This window comes from Chelonia mydas, chromosome 6, assembly GCF_015237465.2.
Source record: "Chelonia mydas isolate rCheMyd1 chromosome 6, rCheMyd1.pri.v2, whole genome shotgun sequence".
NCBI classification, from domain to species: Eukaryota; Metazoa; Chordata; order Testudines; family Cheloniidae; genus Chelonia; species Chelonia mydas.
This window is the reverse complement of record NC_051246.2, coordinates 79,848,580-79,871,205: the sequence shown is the minus strand read 5'-3', so window position 1 is coordinate 79,871,205 and position 22,626 is coordinate 79,848,580. Positions and strand designations below refer to the sequence as shown.

The 22,626-nt window shown below is 41.0% G+C and overlaps 1 protein-coding gene across 2 annotated transcripts in view; it reads right to left on the bottom strand.

The window, feature by feature from the left end:
* Positions 1–849: 849 nt before the first annotated feature.
* GJD2 (gap junction protein delta 2) overlaps positions 850–22,626 on the bottom strand; it is a 37,945-nt gene continuing 16,168 nt past the window's right edge. Inside the window, exons 2-3 of one of the 2 annotated variants that reach the window (XM_043549841.1) lie at positions 3,437–3,849; positions 850–2,663 (exon numbers count right to left, since the gene is read on the bottom strand). In XM_043549841.1, the coding sequence (XP_043405776.1) occupies positions 1,820–2,663; positions 3,437–3,507 (915 nt within the window). In that variant the 5' untranslated portion in view covers positions 3,508–3,849 and the 3' untranslated portion in view covers positions 850–1,819. Of the gene's footprint in view, positions 2,664–3,436; positions 4,116–22,626 lie in introns of those variants that run through there. The other variant, XM_007069353.3, reaches the window with a different exon arrangement.

The following is a 22,626-nucleotide window of genomic DNA, read 5'->3' as shown; positions in this document are numbered from 1 at the left end:
AAAAAGCTTGTAATGTTTCATAGCTTGAAGTAAAAATTCCACAGAGGAAGGTGGTAATATTTAGAATGCAGAAAGCAAGATACAATTTTAAAAATTGGTAATACTGATAAATCACAACTACAAGCAAGATGATTAGGGTATCTGGTGTGAGCAAAGAGGCAAGCACAGACATATGGCAAAAATACAGTGAAATCTACTCGAAAGACCACTTGCAATACCCAATCCCTCTCTCACACACCCTTTTTAAAGGACCTGGATCAGGTCCTTGACAGACAAATTAAGGCAAGTTTCTCTTTATACTACATTAAAATTACCATTAACAAATATTTGTTTGTGACCAACCTAATGGCTTGATATTAAGTTGCTGAGACAGGACAAGTGCAGTTCTTGAACCAACTGAGGGCCTATAGAGCTCTGGCATTTTGCTGAGGCTATCCTTTGGACTCCATGGTGAAGACATGCAATTGTTTTAGACATAGGCCAGTAGACCGAATAGGACAATTCACAGAGTGGCCTTGGCAACCAGCTAAGGGTCTGATCCAGTGCCCACTGATGTCAATGGAAAGAATCCCACTGACTTCAGTGGGCTTTGGATCTGCCTTTAAAAGCACAGGGAGATAGCTTAATGAGCAATTCAGCCATACCTGATAGTTTAAATTTCCCATGTTTTTATCAGTTAGTGTTAAAACCATGAATGGTATGCTTTGAACACCTGAAAAATAATTCCAGTGAAGTTTATATTTTTTACCTCATGTGTTTCTAGAAATGTATATGATAAAAAAAAAAAGAGCAATGTTCTCTGGTTTACAAAAAAAGGCAAGTACTTTATTTATCAATAGAATTACCAGCTGCTTTTTACACCATTGCCATGACTAAACAAATAACATAAAATAAATAAAGGAGAGTATAAAACCACATTACTCCAGTTGGTACCCCTGGACAACCCTTTGACTAAGTACAGAGTTAGATGTTTCAAGTATGGCACTTATATGAATAAGAGCAGAGAGAAGGTGACATATTCACAGTTAAAAGCAACAAACTCTGTTCCTTTGGTATATTTGTCAGATGATCATAGGTAACTTGAATGTTAATTAATTCTATCTGATTTATGCACATCAGGGTAATTTTTTAAAAAACATACTGACAAATTTGGTAGATCCCAACTAGCATAAGATGATTAAGGTCTCTGGTGTGAACAGACAGGCAAACAAAAATGGCAAAATTATATTCAGCATGATTGTTTTGTGTAATTGTTGTATAAAACTATGTTAGAAAATAGCTAATAATATACACCAGCAATAAGCTCTGGGACTCCAACAGACAAAACAACATCATGATGATGAAAGTGCACAAACCTCCTGGTTGAGCTTATGGTCAAGTGCCTAACAGTGCAACTAACCTCCTTTTAAAATGTGCTTGCAGTTGTATATTACAGAATTCCCCTGTACACACCCCAGAAAACAGCATCCTTGCAATTTTTTAGCTATGATCATTCCACATGCAGTTACAACAATTAGTCAGACAGTCCCATCTGTAATTTCATCCTAATAATGACCAAAAAGCTGCTCCAGTCAAAAGATAATATTTGATAATTAGAAAACAGTAACTGTACTGTAAGGCCAGATCAAGCATGGTTTTACCACTTTTCCTTCAGTCTTTTACTTAGCACTGCATTTTGTATCTAGTTCAGTAAGTGCAGTTCCAATACCTTAGTGGCTTTCTTGGTGGTTTGATAAACTGCTTGCCTAAGCAATGTACCTTTCCCTAATGTTGTCTGGGTCAGTTCCACCTGGCACAGTGTTTCAGTTCTGTAACAGCCTCACACATAAGCTGAGTCACTTGACTGAGTCCTGCCAAAGTTAGGCACGCTCATTCTTGGCAAGTCCTTGTTTCTGATTTCGTATATGGATTTCCTTTTTGCTTGTACTCCTCTCACTGCCATTTTAATCTTTCTCCAGCCCAAGTGGTTCAGTTCTGCCAAATTGAGCACCACACAAATCCCACTCACTGCAAACATGAATACCAAGAAGACAGTCTTTTCAGTGGGTCTAGACACATAGCACTCCACTTCCTTAATGCAGGGGTATCTATCACATTCATACATGGAAGGGACATTGAATCCATACAGGAAATATTGTCCCACTAAGAACCCAATCTCCAGGGCATTTCGAAAAACCACCTGGATGATGTAAAATCTGGAGATGCCTTCTTGCCGCCTCATCTTCGACTTTGTAGTTCTGATGGCTGGGTTGGGGATTTCCTTCACCTCCAAGCAGTCTGGCTCTGCTTCCTTGGTGGAGTTCTCGGTGTTCTGCAGCACTCCATTGACAATGGTATTCTTGATCTTCTTACTGTCCTCACGTTTCATTGAGTCTTGATCTCTGTCCAAGGCGAGGAAGACGGTGGAGTACCTCCTCTCCCTCTGCTTAGCAGACTGGTGAACAGAGTACGTTATGAAGCAGAGGCTGGGAGTGCATACCATGATGATCTGGAACACCCAGTACCTGATATGAGAGATAGGGAATGCCTGGTCGTAACAAGCCTGGTTGCAGCCTGGCTGCAGCGTGTTGCACACAAACATAGTTTGTTCATCATCGTAAACCGTTTCTCCTACAATGGCCACAATGAGTATCCTGAAGATCACCACCACGGTCAGCAGGATCCTACAACAGAAAAGTTCGTCAGTGCACGCTGACCCTGCACACCCTGGGGGAGAGCGAAACGCCCGAAAACACAGCAAGGCAGCAGCATGGCTGGAGCTAAGCGCCAGGGCTGCGGGGAGCTGTCCGGTGCTGATCGTGCATATAAACAGAGATCACAATGCAAGCGGCAAAGAAACGTTTGCCCTGATTTTTGTTTAGTCTAAACTCTAAAGGACAGTGTGTGAGTCAGGCTAACTGATATGAAAGAGCAATGAATAGATACACGCACACACACACTCCTTGTAATCCTCAATTGATAAAAGATCCTCAGATCAAAGGGTGACTAGCTGGACCCCAGTTTTACCTCCTTTTAAAAAAGCTTCACGCTCACAATTTAGACCGTGGTAAATATCACCTGAAACCAACACAAAGAAGAGAGGCTTTCAAACGGCTTTAAAGAATTTGGGGGGGGGGGGGGGGGGTAGATATAGATATAGATATAGATGCGTGCGGAGGGGATCGATCTCACGACGGCACTTTATTTCCCAGGAGAGTCCTCTGCGGGGACAACTTCTGGATTTGCTCCACAGGGAGCGAGAGGAGCGGGAGACACTTGATGGCTGAAGTTTGCTCTAGTTTGGAGCATTTGCTTTCTCCGTAGCCCCTGGCACACGCCTGGTTAGGACATTTCGCCCCTGCACCGGCACGGGCACATGGCAACTGCTCTCCGCCAGCCCTTCCGGGAGAGGCTTAAGCTAGGTCCCCTGGCCTGCCCGTGGACCCGTCGCTCTTACCTCCCTATCATAGTCGAGTGCTGCTGCACGGCAGCTTCCAGGAGTCTCTCCAGGATGGTCCATTCCCCCATCGCTGCTCATCCGGAGACAAAGACTTTGGCCGCGCTGCCGCTTTCGGCTTTTAGCCCACCCCAGCGGAGCACAGCAACGCCTGGGCAGGCGGCTTGGCCGGCGGGGGGGGGCTGGATGCCCCGGGCTGGCCGAGCGCAGCCCCGCAGCCCTTCCGCCTCGCCGGGCACGTCCCGCGGCTGGGCTCGGCCTGGACCCCCGGTGCTTGGGCTGTGCATGGGCAGGGAGGGAGGGTGGCTGTAATGTCTTGCCGCCTCTAATCGGCCTTTAAGTACTCTCTGCTTGCGTCACAGCCCGGTCGGGGGAGAGCAGCCAGCAGCGGCGCTAGGATTTTCTCCGGGTTCCTGTGGTGGGCAAACGAAAGAAATGAATGGCACTGAAAAGAACTCCATGGCGCTGGCGAGAGATTCATTTTGCGATTCTTGATCATCTGGGCTCCCGGGGGTAGCCCGCCGCGTGCAGCTAGCCCTAAGCAGCCCGCAGTGCCGGGGGCAGGCAGACCAGGGGTCTTCCCAATCACACAGGGATTAAAACGGCTCCACTAAACACACAGGTAATGGACTGGAGTGAATGTGCCCCTGGAAGCGTAGCTCGCAATTAGATGCCGCCAAGATCTTCCCCCGCCACCCCCCGTGGAAAGCTTCCCTCGCAGGGAGTTCTCCCCTCCCCTGTGATTTCCCCTTGCTCCTTCCCATTCCCAGCACATTTCCTCTCCTGTCTGCCGAGCCTGTTTTAATAAATTTAATCTGCAGCTTTGTTGTATCCATTGCCCTCCCTGTGCTCGTCTCCGCTCCCACGCTAGTGATTTAACAGATGTGTGTCTGCATGTGCTGTATGCAGAGGAAATACCCCAAGTAGGGGCAGCGAATATTCATTGCCATTCCACCAGTCAGAGTTAACAGCGGAGCTAATGAGTGATGTAGCCACAAGGAAATTGTATTAGGTCATCCCCAAAGAAGGCATATTCACTGTTCAAACACAGTACCCAGTTTAGAACAGAAAATAATTTCTGTCCTGGGTATTAATTTTAAAATTTGTTTTCTGATCTGACTGTGAGACAATTCAGTGGGGAAAAAGAAAAGGAGGACTTGTGGCACCTTAGAGACTAACAAATTTATTTGAGCATAAGCTTTGGTGAGCTACAGCTCACTTCATCAGATGCATGCAGTGGAAAATACAGTGCGGAGATTTATATACACAGAGAACATGAAACAATGGGTGTTACCATACACACTGTAAGGAGAGTGATCACTTAAGATGAGCTAATACCAGCAGGAGGGGGGGGGGAGAAAACCTTTTGTAGTGATAATCAAGGTGGGCCATTTCCAGCAGTTGACAAGATCGTCTGAGGAACAGTGGGGGCGGGGGGGAGGGGAATAAACATGGGGAAATAGTTTTACTTTGTGTAATGACCCATCCACTCTCAGTCTCTATTCATGGCCCACCTTGATTATCACTACAAAAGGTCCATCCCCCTTACAGTGTGTATGATAACACCCATTGTTTCATTAGTCTCTGTGTATATAAATCTCCTCACTGTATTTTCCACTGAATGCATCCGATGAAGTGAGCTGTAGCTCACGAAAGCTTAGGCTCAAATAAATTTGTTAGTCTCTAAGGTGCCACAAGTACTCCTTTTCTTTTTGCGCATACAGACTAACACGGCTGCTACTCTGAATTCAGTGGGGGTAATTTGGGATGCTAGCACCTAGCTTCCAGGTAGAAATGTACTTTAGGCATAGGAACGATTTAGTATTGCCTCAAAGTTTGGAAATATTTTCTGTATTTTACACAATGGCAGCATTATATAGCTATAGTTTTATATATTCTTATCTCTCAGTCTTGGAAGACACTGGAATTAATATGTAGGTTTTAGTTTGCACTGGTTTTACACCCTTTATATAAATATTCATAGACAGCAAGAACTGAAATTTACATATCCAGCATTTTCCAAGATTAAGATTCTGTGTACACGAGTCTGCATACACATATTTATCAGTGGTGACACCAAAATATATGCAAATCATGTAAAAGTTATGTAGTGTTTCCCAGACAAATGCTTATACTGGAATTAATCCATATAAATTACCATAGAATATTTTATCTTGTTAACTATTTACATTTTCAATGTTGTGTATGCACTCAGAACCAGAGATACTAAAGGTTATTGTACAAAGATTGCAGTGGCAAGAGTTTGTGTTGACTGGCCTACACTCAAGTGATGAAGCCAGTAGTGTTATTTATTTTTCCCTACCTGCTAAGTAAACCCTTGACACCACCCTGTTTTGAATGATTTCTAACCCACAAATTTCACAGAAAAGCTAGTTAAGAAGTATTTCAGACAGTTTTATGGTACTATTGATCATATATGTACACCAATATAAGCCAGACTGCTTTAGTCATGGAGCAAGTCACACTATTCACTGGAAATAATTGGGTCCTTTTTTTTTTTTTAAGGAATCATTTCTTATTTCTGTAAATGACTTTAAATATTTGATGAGTAATTGGGATGAAATCCAAAAGTAGTTTGTAAACCTTCAGCTATTCATAGTTTGTTGTCTGTTATTTAGGTGTGTAAATGATCACCTAGGTCACAATATTGTTTCTGTTCCCTGAGTGGACAAGCACAACTTTTTTAACTAGAAGAACAATAAAAAAATGAGGAATAGTGAATATCCTTTGTTGCACAGAAATAGACTGATTTCCTCTAGCTGAAAATTGGATTTCTGTGATGAAGTATTCAATAATCTGGACCAGCTGGGTTTCTCTCTGCTGTTTGGAATTGGTAGGCACAATGAGCAATCATGGGCTTTTCTTCCCTTCAGCTGTATGGGCTCTACAGACTGATGCCCACACCTTGCACTTCCTTCACTTGAAGGACTGTGTAACTTCTAAACATATTTATGAAAAGGTGCTATTAGATACATCAACAGAGCTATAGAAAAATCAACTCTGGCTTTGCCTTTTAAAACAAGCCTAACAACTAGTTAATTAACTACACCAACAGCTAACTGCCTCATAAGGGCCCAGTGGTGTCTGTCTGGAGATGAAACTGAAGATATATGAAAGAAAGCATAGGAGCCAGTCCACATCTACAGAGGAAGTGCCAATGTGTGAAGATAATATATACATACATAATCATCTAGAATGCCAGTGATTGGTAATCCTGTATAGCAAGACCAAACAGCAGAGGGAAAAGAACAGGAGTACTTGTGGCATCTTAGAGACTAAAATTTATTTGAGCATAAGCTTTCGTGAGCTACAGCTCACTTCAATCAGATGCAGTGGGAAAGTCAGTCCATGGTCCAGATTGTCAAAGAAAGAAACAGAAATCCTTGTGCAAAGGCAAATATGGGTATTTAGATAAAGAACAGCTCTTCTCCAAACATTCATGTGGACAAAACCCCATTTGCATGAATGGGCTCCAATAGTAAATGAAAAAAGAGCACTACATGATCAAATTGATCAGCCATTTGGAATTCAAATGAATGGTCAACATACTGTTTGCTGTCTTAACCAGCTTTACTTAATCCAGTATGTCCAACTGTATGCACCTTGGAAGGAGAAAAATGTCTAATTAATAAATGCTATAAACCTCTAAAAGTTATCTGAAATAGCATTTAAAATCAATAATGGTAAGGTCCAATAACTTGGGGCCTACTGTGGCAGGTGCTATGTCCTATTATAAAGCAGGGAATGTCCCTTTTCCAATGCTATACAAGCTCCGTTTTCACTTGCAAGACCATTGGACCTTAGCCCTGAGAATGAATATTGTCCACCTGGCATGTAAGGCCAGGCTAATTTAGGGAAAGTAATTCCATACTTGTTGGAAAGACAGAATTGTTTTTTAAAAATAATGCCATGAAAACCTAACAAAGTGCAAGCTGTTTGAAGTTCACGTAGCTTGGTATGTCAGAGCATGTCTCGTATTCATAAACCACCTAGCGCTCTGAAGCCCAGACCCCAGTTGTGGCTTTTAGGCACTACCACAATATTAATAAAAATAATATCTGGTGGAGTTCGCAGAGTGTAGGGGCAACAGTGAAAGGTGTATGATAAAAGCACATTTTTACATTCCCACAATTGACCACATACATATCAGAAATATCCAAATATAGACTTACTGGATAACTTATCTGTTTCACCAAGTAATTAGTCAAATTAATCATGATAGCTAGACAGCCATGTTGGGGAGGAAAAGTTACAAGCAAGGGAAAATTCCACAGTTTCTACAGTCTTTGTCTTAGGTTTTATACCAATCCACTGAATCCATCAGCCTGCTGTGGAGCCAGGATCTGCAGGCTGCCCAGAATGCTAGGGATATATGTTATGCTGGCTGTGCCACTCCTGTTAGTAAATCATCCTACATTTCATTCACAAGCAGCTAGGATTAACAAAGCTTTATCCCCTGGCTTACAAAAACAGTTTCTTAATGAAGCAACAATATTGGTTTCCAACAGGATCAGATGTGCCCTGTGTAATATTTTGTTAATTGTATACAAAGGGTATAAAAGCAACATACTTCCTTAGGAACAATTATATGTTTCTATAGAAGAAAGAAAAATTCAGAACAAACTCTACTCTGTTTCTGGGGGTAGCTCAAGCAACCCCTACAAAAATAACAGTATGTTAAAGCCTGCATACGTTTGGAGATCATGCTTCTACAATACGAATGTTAAAATAAATAATAAGAATATAGATTGGATGGATTTTGGATTAGGTTTGGAGAGTGAGATTGTATGTTTCCTCAGTTTAGATGACAAACTGAGGTTAATCTGTCTCTAAGAAGCTATAGGCCAGATTCCCTCTCAGAGAAATCCAGCCGCTTTGCACTGTACTGGTACTGCAAAAGGTCCAGAAAGCAGCCAATGTTCTCCAGCTGGGGATTCCTCCTGAAAAAGGATGACCACAGTGGGAGACAGCTAGCATATGTGGCTCCTACACCACACACCGTGCAGCTCCCAATGTAGTGACGTGCCAGGGTGGGCTAGGAAAGATGGCATGGATGGAGGCAGTGACTTCTGGTGATTCCAGCAGGCAGCTGACTTCTTGGGGGCCATACATTACAGCATCTCCCAAACTGCTATAATCTATGCTGGGGAAAGCCCCAGAATTCAGGTGCTATAACCCGCTACTTGTACAAGTCATCCTGCCCGCTACTCTGTCCAACGTCAACTGGACACACCAGTGAGCCTAGGCCAATAAATCTTGAAATAATATTTATTTAAAAAAAAAATACTGTCCCACAGACTATTTTTATTTAATTGATTTGCAGCAGCAATGTGATGTTAGAGCAAATAAATGAATGCTTCACTAAGATTCAAAGAAGCCATGGTGACTTCTTATATTTCACTTTTACATGAGATCATGATTTTCATTGCTACTGTTAAGCTTCAGAGACCCCAGAGATATGCATTAACTATATGCAGCGAGAAACCCTTTTTAAACATTTGCATGTTATTAACTAGAGTGTGGAAAAGCGAAAACCTTATCAAACATACCTGTTTGTTGCCCTCATTATGCTTTGTAATTGGACTTCGTAGCTGAGGTAGCTGATGAGATTTTTTTCAGTATTACTTTTATGAAACAGTAGAACTTTCTTTGAAAGATTGTTATTACAAGCACTTCTTTTCTGATAGCCTTTGTGGATTATACCAAATACTAAGTAGTTAGCTGCTAAACTGAAAACACCCATCTAAGACCTCTCCTAGCCATCTGCTCTGCTGTTTTTTCATTTGGTGTCATGTGCGTATTAATGAAATGATTGCATCAGATTATATCTTTTATTCATAAAATCATCTGGGTCATCTGCTTCCACCTACATTTTTTCTCTCATGAAATGAACATTTGGGTGTAGATTCTCCCCTTATTGTATGCGCTTATTCCTAACAGCAATCAGCATTACATGTGAATATTAAGAAAAAAGCTCTTTTGTGTCTTCATTCAGTCTAAGTCCCTTCAAAAGCCAAGAGGCTTATCTTCAAAATCCCATTGGATGCACCTCTTCTCCCACCCCTATAATTTTAAAGTGACAGACTTCCCAAAAGGAGAACTGTAAGGACTGATGACCTCTATCCAGAGTACAGGCACAATGAACAATCCAGAATTATTATCAGAAATTATGTGGTAAATAATTTTCAATTACAAATACATCTATAGTACTTAGCTCCCATTACTGTAATATTTGAGCACTTCATCTAATGAGAGTGAACTGTGATCTGTTTGTAGACAATTTGCAGTTAGAGATCGGCACAATTCATCAAATAAAAGAGTGACAAATCATTTCCCCAGCTCTTGAAGCAAGCTAAACTTTCTCACCTTAAATTTTGAAATTGGTCAGAAGTCCATGGGTTAAATCTTTAGCTGGAGGAAATTGGTACAAAACCATTGGCTGCAATGGATTTGTGTCTGTTTTTATTATCTGGACCCACAGGAGGAAATTTTATTTGTCTTATGAGCAAATCTAACTTGGGTTCTAATTAAGGCCCACACTAAGATTCCTTATTCATTAAAGTAAGAAAACCTTTCAGAAATGCCTTGGACATGGAATAATATAAAGGACTATATACAATTAAATATGTTAAATAAGAACTACACCTTATGTTCTAAAGATGCAAAGTAATGTGCATCTACTATGGTAATGACAAATTCATCATGAATTGAAAGCAAGTTTTCATTGAGGAAAAATTGACTCACTCCATAGAGACTGTTGTCTTAAAGAAACACACACAGAAAGAAATGTAGCACTGACTAGATGCATTATGGGTGAGGAAGTCTCCTTCCTCTGATGCTTGTCCCGGCCCAGAGCCAGGATACCAGATTTGAGACTTGATTGGGTCATTGGTCTGACCCAACATGGCAAATCATATATTCCTATTTTCTTTTTTCTTGTGAATCAAAGGAGTTATGATTAGTAATCAAAATGGACTGGACTTTTTTTTAAAAAAATCCAGGGGGTGAAAGCCGGGCTCCACAGAAGTCATTGGCATAATTCTCATTGACTTCAGTGAGACCAGGATTTCAAATCTCTCTGAGAATCTAATCTACAGCTGTGCTTTTTAAAATCTCCAATGGCAAAATACTAGGCAGATAAAATTAATGAATGCTACAGAACACCCAGGATAGGAGCAGATAAGGCCAAATGATGAGAACACACAGCCCTGTGTTCTTAAGCTCTGTGTAGCTTTTGAGTTCTTTCCTGGGCTTCTTGCACCAGTAGGAAAAAAGTACAATTGTTTGTGAGAAGCCATTCTGCAATATTTCAATATAAATTTATTCACATGAAACATTTCTTTTGGACCTAGTGCTTTGCTTTGCCTTGTCTTCTTTCATCTCCATTCAAATGCTAAATTCCTATATGCTCCCAGATGCTTTTGATTCAGCACTGTGATATATGGCAGAATTAATTTCCTTTGTTTTGATTGTTACACCACTATATATCTTTAGTATTCCTGGTGCCCCCCTTTTTTCTCCCCCCTCATCTCACCAGTCTCAGTAGAGAATTCACATTTCATTAAAGCAGTCCATTGAAGCTGTCCATTGAAATAACTAGGGTAGTGCAGTGATTGATTTGAAAGTAAACTACTTTTGTGAACGGGAGTGAAAAGCAGGAGCTCAGTAAGGAATCCTGTTTTTACTTTTAAAATCTTTCTGTTGTTCAGGAATTCTGCAGCTTGAAAGCGTAGTGGAGAAAAGTAATTTATTTCACACACATGTAATTCTAGTGAGTGTTTGTTTACAGTATGGAATCATCCTACAAAATGTAATAGCTATGGTTTTTTGAAACATGCTCTAGTATTTAATATAGAATTCCATCCCTACTATAGAATTCTATGGGAAGGCTGGAAAAAAGTATATAGAAAGGATATTATTACATTCTATAGGATATATAGAACCCTAATGGTTTAACTGCTATTAAATTCCATAGGAATTTATGGGGTGGGACTCTAGTTAGGATAGAAGGGCAAAAGAAATGCTATAATTTTTATTTTTCTCCATTTAGTTACCAAGGCCCCAGTCATCCCTCCCCAGGCCTGCATGCAATGGGAACACTCCATACAGAACCCTTGAACTCACACACACACACACACACACACACACACACACACACACGAGGAAAGGGGTGAAGGGCCTCTATGGAAGGCTCTCAGTGGATCTGTGGATCCTTGCAGGGGGAAGAGGCAGGAAGACAGCAAGCCAGGGGAGGAGTAGCTGGGATATGGACAGGGCAGGGGTATTGTGCAGGTGCATTATCCCCTAGCCTAGGGCTATGTGTGAATTTTCCATGAACCCCAGCCTGTCCAGTGAGGACTGCCCATTAGGTGGGTTCTGAACCCAGCCCCTGGCTAGAGAATCCCTGGTAGGGACACACCATTGGAACTATGCCACCAAAGACTGGGGAGGGTGATAGAGATACAGAGCAATGAAGATAGCCATAGCCAGAGCTGTTCCCCTGGAGGTTGGAGGGGAAAAGCCTTCCCTGGCACTCCCAGTGAAACAATTTAAGGAAACTTAGTAAGGAAAACAGCACAGATTTCTTCCTTTTTAGCCCCTCCCTTGGGTCTTCCCACAGCATGGGGAGATCAGGCCCTACCCTTCATTAAAGGTAAAAAATTCATAAACTATTCAGTTTAAAAACTGCCAGTCAGTTTAAAATACGCGTGGACCCAAGGTCAGACAGTGGCTCACATTGTAAATGGGGATATTTTAAAGGTACAGGGATAAATTCTGCACCCTGTTACACTGGTGTAAATATTAAGGAAGTTATTCCAAATGTAGGGCCTGTTCCAAAGTTCATTGAAATCAATAGGAGTCTTTTCATTGACTTCAGTAGGCTATTGATAAGGCACCTACATGAAAGATGAATTTGGCCCATTTTCCTGATATACTTCCCAGTTTAAGGAATTTTTTCCCTCATTCTTAAAGTGAATTTAAGGCTTATGACAGATGCCAGAGTGACTCCGTGAAGTCTCCTTTAGATCCACAGAAAAGGCACAGCATAGGTAGAAGCAATACAATCTTCCATACACATGCCTTATCCCTGACACCTGGCGGGACCACATCTAGGGCCTTAGAAGGTAGCATAGCTTGTTCCATTGCTTTCTTCTCATCCTTTCTGTTCAGACCATTAGCAAGGCAGGCTGTTTGTGCTGAGTGTGATGGTGATTTTTGTGGTGTTGGACACACACTAGGATTTTTGTGATATAAATGAAACTGAACAGAGACAGCTCATTTAATTCATTCTGGCCACTGATGTTAACAACTTTCATTCCATATCAACTTCTTACATTCAAACAAGTGACCTAAGCCAGATCTAAAGCCCATTGAACTCAATGGGTTGAGAGTCAGGCCCCAAGAGCTGAAAGCTTTCACATCCCAATGCTCATCCCTTAGATCATCTTGTTGTACCAATAGTGACAATTTTTAATAGAGAGTTCCCAGGATGGCAGTGGGGAGGCACAACGTTTTATTCCACTAGTAACTACACTGCTCTAAAAGTCAAAATGTCAGTTTTATTTGGATGTATTCAGGCCCTAAAGCAAAGTTAAGATATTTATGAGTGTATTGTTGAGACTTAAGAAATACTCTTAATAATTAACTAGTGGAAATCAGTTATGATATTCCACTCACTCTATCCAACAGGGACTGAAGTGTCCATGTCTGGATTTTGTGATAATCTTTACTTTATGAAATACCCTGAAGCTAATCCACTTCTGCCAAAATCTAATAGAAGTCACAGATATTTCTTGAAAGAATATTTGAGATGGGGAGAAAGAGGAAAAAGAGAAAGATTTAAGAGTGCTACATGTCAGTTCATTGGAGAACTTATTTCCTAATGAAACATTGCAAAGCACACGGAAATGTTCAGGATATATTTCTGAGTGTTTTTCTTTAACAAAAGCAACATTAAGCATGATGTTGCCATGGTATCAGAAGTTACACTTAATTTTTCTAGATAGCAGAGAAGCCCACGTAATTTCACGCATAGGTCACAATTGCTCAAGGGCTGCATTGATTTACATATGTCCTATGCAAATTTGTCCTCATTTTTTAGCTGTTTATTTTAAAATTTAGATTTAGAAAATCCTCTTTGTAGCTGGCTGAGAGTCCTTTCACACTTCTCTGTAACAAACTGGTGACTACTTCCTGTGAGGAGTGTAACTAAACTGTGGATGATTCACAGAAAAAACACACTGTACCTGATAAATGGCTGTTCCATAACTTGCTTACATTCAAGCCATGTCCACCCTAGGAAATTTCATACAAAGCTTCTCTTCCAATCTATCCAGTGCAAGTCAGACTGTGAAGAAGGCAGCACTGGCTCTACCCGATCCAGTTCAAGGATAGTTCTGAGTAGATCAGGGACATTGTCAAGGGCAGAACTGCAGTGCACTGGTGACAGGGATTCCAGAGTTGTGTAACAGTCGCTGGTGGACCACTTTTGTTGATGCCTGCTTAGTCTCCTATCAGACCAAGGATCAGAGGCATGGAAATATGGCTTAGAACCACTTTCTCTCCCCTGCTTCCAGTTCTTATGCATAGTGCTGTGAGGGAAAATTAACAGGACATAAAACTCAGGTCAAGGCCCTGACTTTGGTCAAGCTTGCCTGTAGGCCGTAAACTGAGATCCTGCTTGCTTATGTGTGTCAAGGGGTAGGAGAAGTCAGTGGAAAGTCCCCAAAATGGAACAATGGTTTTCTGTGCATAAGGGGCATGAAGGGGCAGGATGGAAAAGTCCCCAGACAGAACAAATTTGCAATAGTCAAGCTTATGAAATATACAACCATAACAGTTGTGTTAGAAAGATCGCTGACTGCAAAAGAACAGACAGTGAATAACAGGAAGGGCCGAGTGGGGGAGACACTTGTTTTTGACCAGTGTTAATTTTGCAATGTATTCCAAATAAGGTAATTAATACGGAAGTATGTGTTATTTGTCTGTGGTTTTAAGTTTTAAAAAGCTGTGTGTGCTTTGCACCGGGGGGCAGCTATTTAGAGCTGTTACCCCGCTGCGCTTGTAATCAATAAAGGAGCCTCAGGCTTGTTCTGATCCAAACACAACGCATGGTTAATTTTTCCACGTCAGTGAAGTTTAACTGGTCCCAGGGATCTGGCCCTTAAAATGCTGAAGAACAATGAAGCCAAGGAGCTTCCAAGATACAATAAGAGCAGTGCAATATGTCAGCACTGAGAAAGGCAGTACTTAGAACACAGATAGTATGAGCATGAAAGAGTCATTTATAGATTGTGATCAGACTTTATGATTTCATATTCATCATTCACTAATGCTTTACTCTAGAAGCTACCTTAGGGTATAGATTCATTTTCTGTTTTCGGAGTCTCTTTAACGAGATAAAAAGACATGCAGAGAATTGTTTTCCTTTAGTGGAACTTTCCCACTTCCTACCTTCACAGCCCCTTCATCAGGGTTGACTCATGTAGTAAAGGAAAGCATGTTGGAATTCCCTTTCCAGTACAACAGTGCAACCACTTGTCCTTTCATAGGGGGTCACTGCAGAGTAGAGAGCTGCACTTCCTCTCTACCTGATAGGCACCAAGTATGTTGTGTTCATGGTGTTCTTCCATTCCCTGCCAGTTTTAGTGTGTGCCTACATTAGATATTTTTCCTTAAAATTTTCCACCATTGCTAGCACCAGTGGAGTTGGACTGTAGTAATACCTGTGGAAAATTTTAGGGGAAAATGTCTAGTGTGTGTTAAGTGCTCATGTTAAGCACCCGAGGAAGCCATTTGCAGTACACAAAAACAAGTTTTATTGGTCCTACAAAACCCAGGAGCTATGTCACATGTTCCTCAGTGCCATCTACTGGAACCTTATCTATTTACATATATACAGAAATGGAGTACTCCTGTAACAATGTAGACAAGGCCTTAAAGATCAGGCCTGAGAATCAAACCCAGGTCCCTCATGGCAGGGTACTTGTCTAACTACAGGGCACCAAGGCTTTTAAACTTGCAGTCTTAGTAGTTGTGACCAGGGCCCCGTGGAGCCACACTGAAGTTACTCAATTAGGGTAAACTGCAAAGAACTGGGCTGACAACCCCCAAAGCTGGTGGATATTCCAATACTTAGATTTACCAAGCCAGCACAAACCAGCTTCAATAATACCTTACTGGTTACCTAGAAGCCAACAACACAGTTCCTTTAAAGCAACCCAGCATCAGGCCTCCACCCAGACACCCAAGTCAAATATGATAAGGATAACTGAAAATCTTATTCATCATATAAGAAACTTTTACCAATCCCAAAGGATTGGATACATTACCTCCCAGGTTAAGGAATATTTCAGATTTTACCCAAATACACGCTTACAGCCAATTCTTATTAACTAAACTAATATTTATTTTAAAAGAAAAGAGAGAGAGGTTAAAAGATCAGTATACATACAGACATGAATACAGTTATGAGATCAGATCCATGAAAGCTTATGCTCAAATAAATTTGCTAGTCTCTAAGGTGCCACAAGTACTCCTCGTTCTTTTTGCTGATACAGACTAACATGGCTGCTACTCTGAAATAGTAGAGATGGTGAGCTTTGTAGTTGCAAAGAGTTATTTCAGAATTAATCCATAGGTTATAGTCCAATGTTCATATTCAGGGTGATCCAGATAGGACTGGAGATCTCAGTCTTACAACTCAAGCTTCCCCTGCATGAAGCATCAAGCAGATCTGAGATGAAAGGATCAGGTCCCAAGAGTCTTTTATACAGTTTGCTAGCAGCCTCTTGACCATACAGTCTTGGGTGAACAATAGGCTTTTGATGTAACTTTCTGTTTCCAAAACATTACCGGAACTACATGGATTAACATAAGGTAATTTATCCATTAAGCAGTTTATCACAAAGAGACGTATAGACAATGACACTATTTCACCTAAGATTCATCTAAATGTTAATATTCCCTTTTGATTTCTGAATCAATTATTATAGTAATAGACAGGTATGGTCTGTTTACATGGCTAACATCTAAGAAGATATAAGTAAACACATACAATTAGTATCACCTCTATTTCTCTAACACTACAGGTTTGCATTTCAAAGTTCTAGCCTATCTAACATGGAATGGCTCTAATTACCATTTACATACTTTTCTAACATGTCTCTAAAGGTTGAATTTGGGTCATTTATTCTGTAGGATGCTTAACCCTTTCTGGCCATGTAGTATAGAATACAGTAGTATAGAATACAGTAATATAGAATTGCACAGCTAACATAATAAAGATCCCTACATTACATTTTCAGATATGATTATTGATTGCAGGTGCCTCCATTTTTGGGTGCCCAACTTGAGATGTCTTGAATGGCCCAGTACTTTCTGAAAGCCAGACACTTTCAAGATGTCTAAAGTTGGACACCTAAAATTTGAAGAAGCTGAAATCACTAGTGGCTTTTGAAAGTTTAGGCTCTATCATCCCTTAATTCAGAGTATAAATTTGTCAGTACTGTAGCCTCTACACACAGAAAACTGCCATTGACTTCAGTTATATGCTGTGATGAAGTGTGACTGTTCTTAATGTTTCCTCTGAATACTGTAGGGGTGCCTCAGTTTCCCCTATGCATTTCTTAAGTCTCTAGGTGGTGGGATAAGGGGGTGTAATTGTTGCAGAGGAAAGGGCCAGTGTACATAAATGGCCGACACTCTGTCTTCTGGCAACTGATGGCCTGGGCCCTTCCCCCCTGCAAGGTGATAGCTAAAGGGTTGGAGAAAAAAGGAATCTGGTGACCTCCAGGCCTGGGAAAGGGACAAAGCCCAGAGGAGGAGGGGCTGGAGGGTGAGTCAGTTTGGGGCTGGCTGGGGACATGGAGTGACGTGCAGATATGGTTCTCTGGCTCACTGCCCCCCAGAATGGACCTGGCTGAGGGGTTCTGTTCTCTGTACCTACAAGCTCTGTTTTACACCGTGTTCCTGTCTTCTGATAAACCTCTGTTTTACTGTCTGGCTAAGAGTCACGTCTGACTGCAAAGTTGGGGTGCAGGACCCTCTGGCTTTCCCAGGACGCCGCCTGGGCGGACTCACTGTGGGAAGCGCACGGAGGGGCAGAGGATGCTGAATGCTCTGAGGTCAGACCCAGGAAGCTGGAAGCTGTGTGAGCTTTTTGCCCTGAAGAAAGGCTGCTCACAGAGAGGAGACTTCACCAGAGTCCTGACTGGCTTTGTAGGGAGCAGTTGCAGAGCATCGCCCGGGGACTCCGTGACATATGCATATAAGGGCTTTAGGATCTTCCCCCATGTAAAGGTATACCAATAAGATAAAAATGAATGATTCAGTCCATTAGATTTGTTTTGTTATTACATTTAAATCAAGTAAAGCATATTGAGCCAGCTCTTTTGTCAGAGATGAGTTGAGGATTATGGGAAACTAATCCAGGGAGAGAGAATTGTTGGGAAGTAGGTTTCTACAGGGCTTTAATAAACATTTGTGAAGGATATTTAGTTTAATTATACCAACCAGTTATCAGAGTCCAGTGCCATGCTACCTGAACTGTCAGTGCAAAATGACCTACAGGCATGAAGGCAAGACATATGGCAAAGTGAAAGTGTGAAATCAAATGTGACTGTCACATAGACAAATGAGGCATGAGAGAAAACATGAGTTCCACGATAGATCAATTAATTCAAACACCACCAACTAGACAGGTAGCTGAGTCATCCAGGCTATGCAGATGGAGTTCACTTTTACTGGAAAATGTATTTAGCACAGCATGTTCCACTATGCAAGACAATGCAGCAGGCAATCTTACAAAAGATTTGAGGCCATCCCTCCTGGATTATGAAGACAGCCTCTTGAAAGGGGCTGGTGGTGGATTTGTCTCTCTGGTAAACAGGTTCTTCCCCTTGTCATGCTTACCCTTTCCCCAGCCACTGTGGTAGGGGGACTAGGTAGAAAATATCTGAGACAACCCTCCTGCATGAGAGGGCGTGACCAGGTGCCTGGATGGATCACACAGAGAATGCCATACTCAGGGCAGACAGCAAGAAATAGGGCAGGCAATCCCCCAAACTAGTGGTTTATTCTATAATTGGATTCACCAAGTCAGTAACAAAACAGCTTCGGTAACACCATACTGGTTAACAAAAAGCCAAACTCAATCCCCTTTAAGTATTCCAGCCCTTGACTCCCATCTAGACAGCCACTTCTAATATGGTGGGGGATTACTGAAAACCTGATTCATCATATGTGAGGTTCACCATTCCTAAAGGACCGAACACTTATCCCCAGGTCAATGAGAATCTCAGATCTTATCCAATAATCAGGCTGGTGCCAATCCTTTAGTAACTAAAACTAAAGGTTTAATAATTAAAGGAAAAAGAAAGAGTTGCAAATGGTTAGAAGATCAATATACATACAAATATATGTAAAGTCCTTCAGTCAGTTTCATAGCAGAGATGGTGAGGCTGCTGATTTGTCAAAGTCTTTCTGGAATCTATTTAAAAGGTTATAGTCCAATTGGCAGTCCAGGTATAGGGACTGTTCAAGTTCTTCCATGAGAATTTCACGGTGATCCAGGGTAAACCTGGAGACCTCAGTTTTATGGCTTAGATCTTCCCTGTTAAAGCCTGGGGCTTTACTTTATAGCTCTTTAGCAAGCTAGCAAGCCTCTTCTCATAGCAAGACCTTTCTGTGAGGAACAATAGGCTGTGAAAACTGCATGTGGACCATTGCTTTGAAGCTAATCTATTTCCTATGCATACACAGGTAAACAAGTTGCATTCATTCATTCACATAAGGCAATTAGCCAGTACTTTATCATAGCATAGATAGTTAAGCTGAAGACAATGCAGATATTATTAGTGCCCTGCAGTATCATACATCTTTGATCTTAAGGTTAACTGAATCATCCACATGTATAATATAAAAAGAACAGGAGTACTTGTGGCATCTTAGAGACTAACAAATTTATTAGAGCATAAGATTTTGTGGGCTACAGCTCACTTCATCGGATGCATAGAATGGAACATATAGTAAGATATATATAAGTTGGAAGTTACCATACAAACTGTGAGAGGCTAATTAGTTGAGATGAGCTATTATCAGCAGATAATAATAGCTCATCTTAACTAATTAGCCTCTCACAGTTTGTATGGTAACTTCCAACTTATCTGTATGTATACATACGTGTATGTATATATATATATATATATATCTTACCATATGTCCCATTCTATGCATCCGATGAAGTGGGCTGTAGCCCACAAAAGCTTATGATCTAATAAATTTGTTAGTCTCTAAGGTGCCACAAGTACTCCTGTTCTTTTTGCGGATACAGACTAACATGGCTGCTACTCTGAAACCTGTCATTATTATAACATAAGGCAGTTAAGACATAAAAGGGAATTAGCATCTAAAAGCTAATCTGGTTACATTGTTAAACTTCTAACAAGATATAGGTAAACACAGACAGATGCACTTAGCATCTACCCTTGATTTCCATTACCTCAAATTAATGGGTTAATAATTGCTGGTCTAGTACAATGGTTCTCAACCTTTCCAGACTACTGTACCCCTTTCAGGAGTCTGATTTGTCTTGCGTACCCCAAGTTTCACCTCACTTAAATTACTTACTTACAAAATCAGACATAAAAATACAGAAGTGTCAAAGCATGCTATTACTGAAAAATTGCTTACTTTCTCATTTTACTATATAATTATAAAATAAATCAATTGGAATATAAACATTGTACTTATATTTCAGTGAGATACTTGAGCCTGTTTTTCACTTGTGAGTCTTGGCTGAAGCCCGAGCCCCAGGCGGCGGGGCTGAAGCATGTAACTTAGCTTCCCAAGACCCCCCTGTGGTATGGGGACTTGGGCAATTGCCCTGCTTGCAACCCCCTAATGCCAGCCCTGCACTTGTGACCCCTCTAAACTCATCCTGAGACACACACACCCCGGGGGGTTGCAACCCTCAGGGTGAGAAACACTGAGTTGAGTACCTCCAGGGATATCTATACTCCTCGTTGAGAACTACTGGTCTAGTACATCTCTTTGAAATTCACATAAAGGTAGATTGCCTTGCTTACATTTCAGTGTCTCTTGCTAAATTGTTATGGGTCATACTCAGGTTGGCTGGTCTGTCAGTGTCACGGAGGGAAAGATTTATGAGTAGCAGAATAGCTTTCTTCTACATTGGGGGCAACCTTGGAAGGAGGGGGAAATGCGGTGAGGTAGTTCCATGCCTGAGGGGAGGGAGACAGGAGATTTTGGGGTGGGAGGTAGATGGAAAGCTCTCATTTTTTTGGTCTCTGTGGGAAAAGTGGCAAGTTGAGACACACTTTGGATGCACTATTCTGGAGAGGCAGGAAAAGCTAAGTCATTCTGGGGGCTATAAAGCTCTCAGGATTTGGAGAAAGGAAGAGCAACCTTATGTTGGTTGCCTGGGGCTGGATTACTATGCTGCAAAGATGGCCTTTGCAACTGGCTCCCGAGATTTCTATTCAGGTGCCCAGCTACAGTGGTTGTGAAAAGTTGTATTTCAAAAATGTATGTGATGGTGTACATAAAATCTGTATCATATTCCACAGACAGAAAATACAAAGTTAAAGTGGTACATTTCCTAACTTCTGTCTGCTCTCTCATGCACCCCTAGCATTACATCAATAGGCTTTTAAAACATAAATGTAGTTTTCACATTTAATATCAGTACTACACACATTTTGAAAGGTAATTTTAGATAAAGGACATAGAAATAAAATGGCAAGTTCAAGAGTCCACAATTCTACTTAAGATAATACATAATACAGCCACTATTTTTCGGAGGGAAACAAACAGGCCAAATGTCATGCACACTGACATTCATGTTAACAATCACAAATAAGGCTGTAGCATATAGGATTAACCTGCTTGCTTGTATATATATGCACACACACACACAAACACACACACATACATATATATCTTTTCTTATAGTTTAAGTATTTGGTTTATGGTAATAGGTTTATAGATTTATATTAAAGTAAGTTTGGCTGTACTGCAAGAGACCTACAGGCCAAAATCTGTATGTTAAGCTAAGGCAAAGTTATCATATCTATATTAAGACCGTTTACCCAGAAAAGTAAAGTTGACCTATATCTTGTTACCTAGATAAGTATCCACGCATATGTCTAGGACCTTTTATCTAGACCAATAGACAATGGAAGAATGGCGTAGGGGGGTTTTCAATTTGTACCCACAGACCTAACAGGTACACCACAAGGAAACTTATGTGCATATGTACATGTCATACGCACAAACATACTAGCCTATGGGGTAAGCATACCCTAACATTTTGTGGGTGAGGAATGAAATTTGGGCATAGGAGGAAGGATTTCCAGCACTTGTGCCCCATAAAAGAGTATTCCTTTTCTACTCTATCTACCATGACTACTACTGTTAGTAGGCTATACTTGTTCTTCTTAAACTTCAAGGGAATTAGGCTAAGCTTGGTTTCCCTAAGTTTTTATTCTTAGTTTGTTTATTAGGTTTTGATTTTAAGTTTAAATTAGTCAAGTAAACCCTAAGTTAGTTTTGATACTCTTAGTATTAGTTTCTTCTAAGCACCGCATCTCTCACTCAAGAATTGAGAAACCTGAACCGCAAGACTGGTCCTGTGTCTCTTACCATCAGGTTATCAAGGAAGTGTGTGAGTATATTAACCAAAGCTTTGTTGCATATAATACTATATTATCATATGTATCTTTTGAATAACAGTAATGCAATTGTAACTTTGTAGCTCTGAGTACTTTACCATTTACTTATTATTACCGATTTTAAGAAAAAGTCTTTAAGGCTATATCTGTCTTAGTGTGAGCTTCCTGTCATACCCCCCGAGGGTCCTTTATAAATTCTGTGGAGCCTGATTTGGGACAAGAACTTTTATCTTCTGATCAAACTGATAGGTGAGCCTAAAACCCATACTAATTAATATTAATAATTATTATTAGGATCATAGAATCATAGAATCATAGAATATCAGGGTTGGAAGGGACCTCAGGAGGTCATCTAGTCCAACCCCCTGCTCAAAGCAGGACCAATCCCCAACTAAATCATCCCAGCCAGGGCTTTGTCAAGCCTGACCTTAAAAATATCTAAGGAAGGAGATTCCACCACCTCCCTAGGTAACCCAT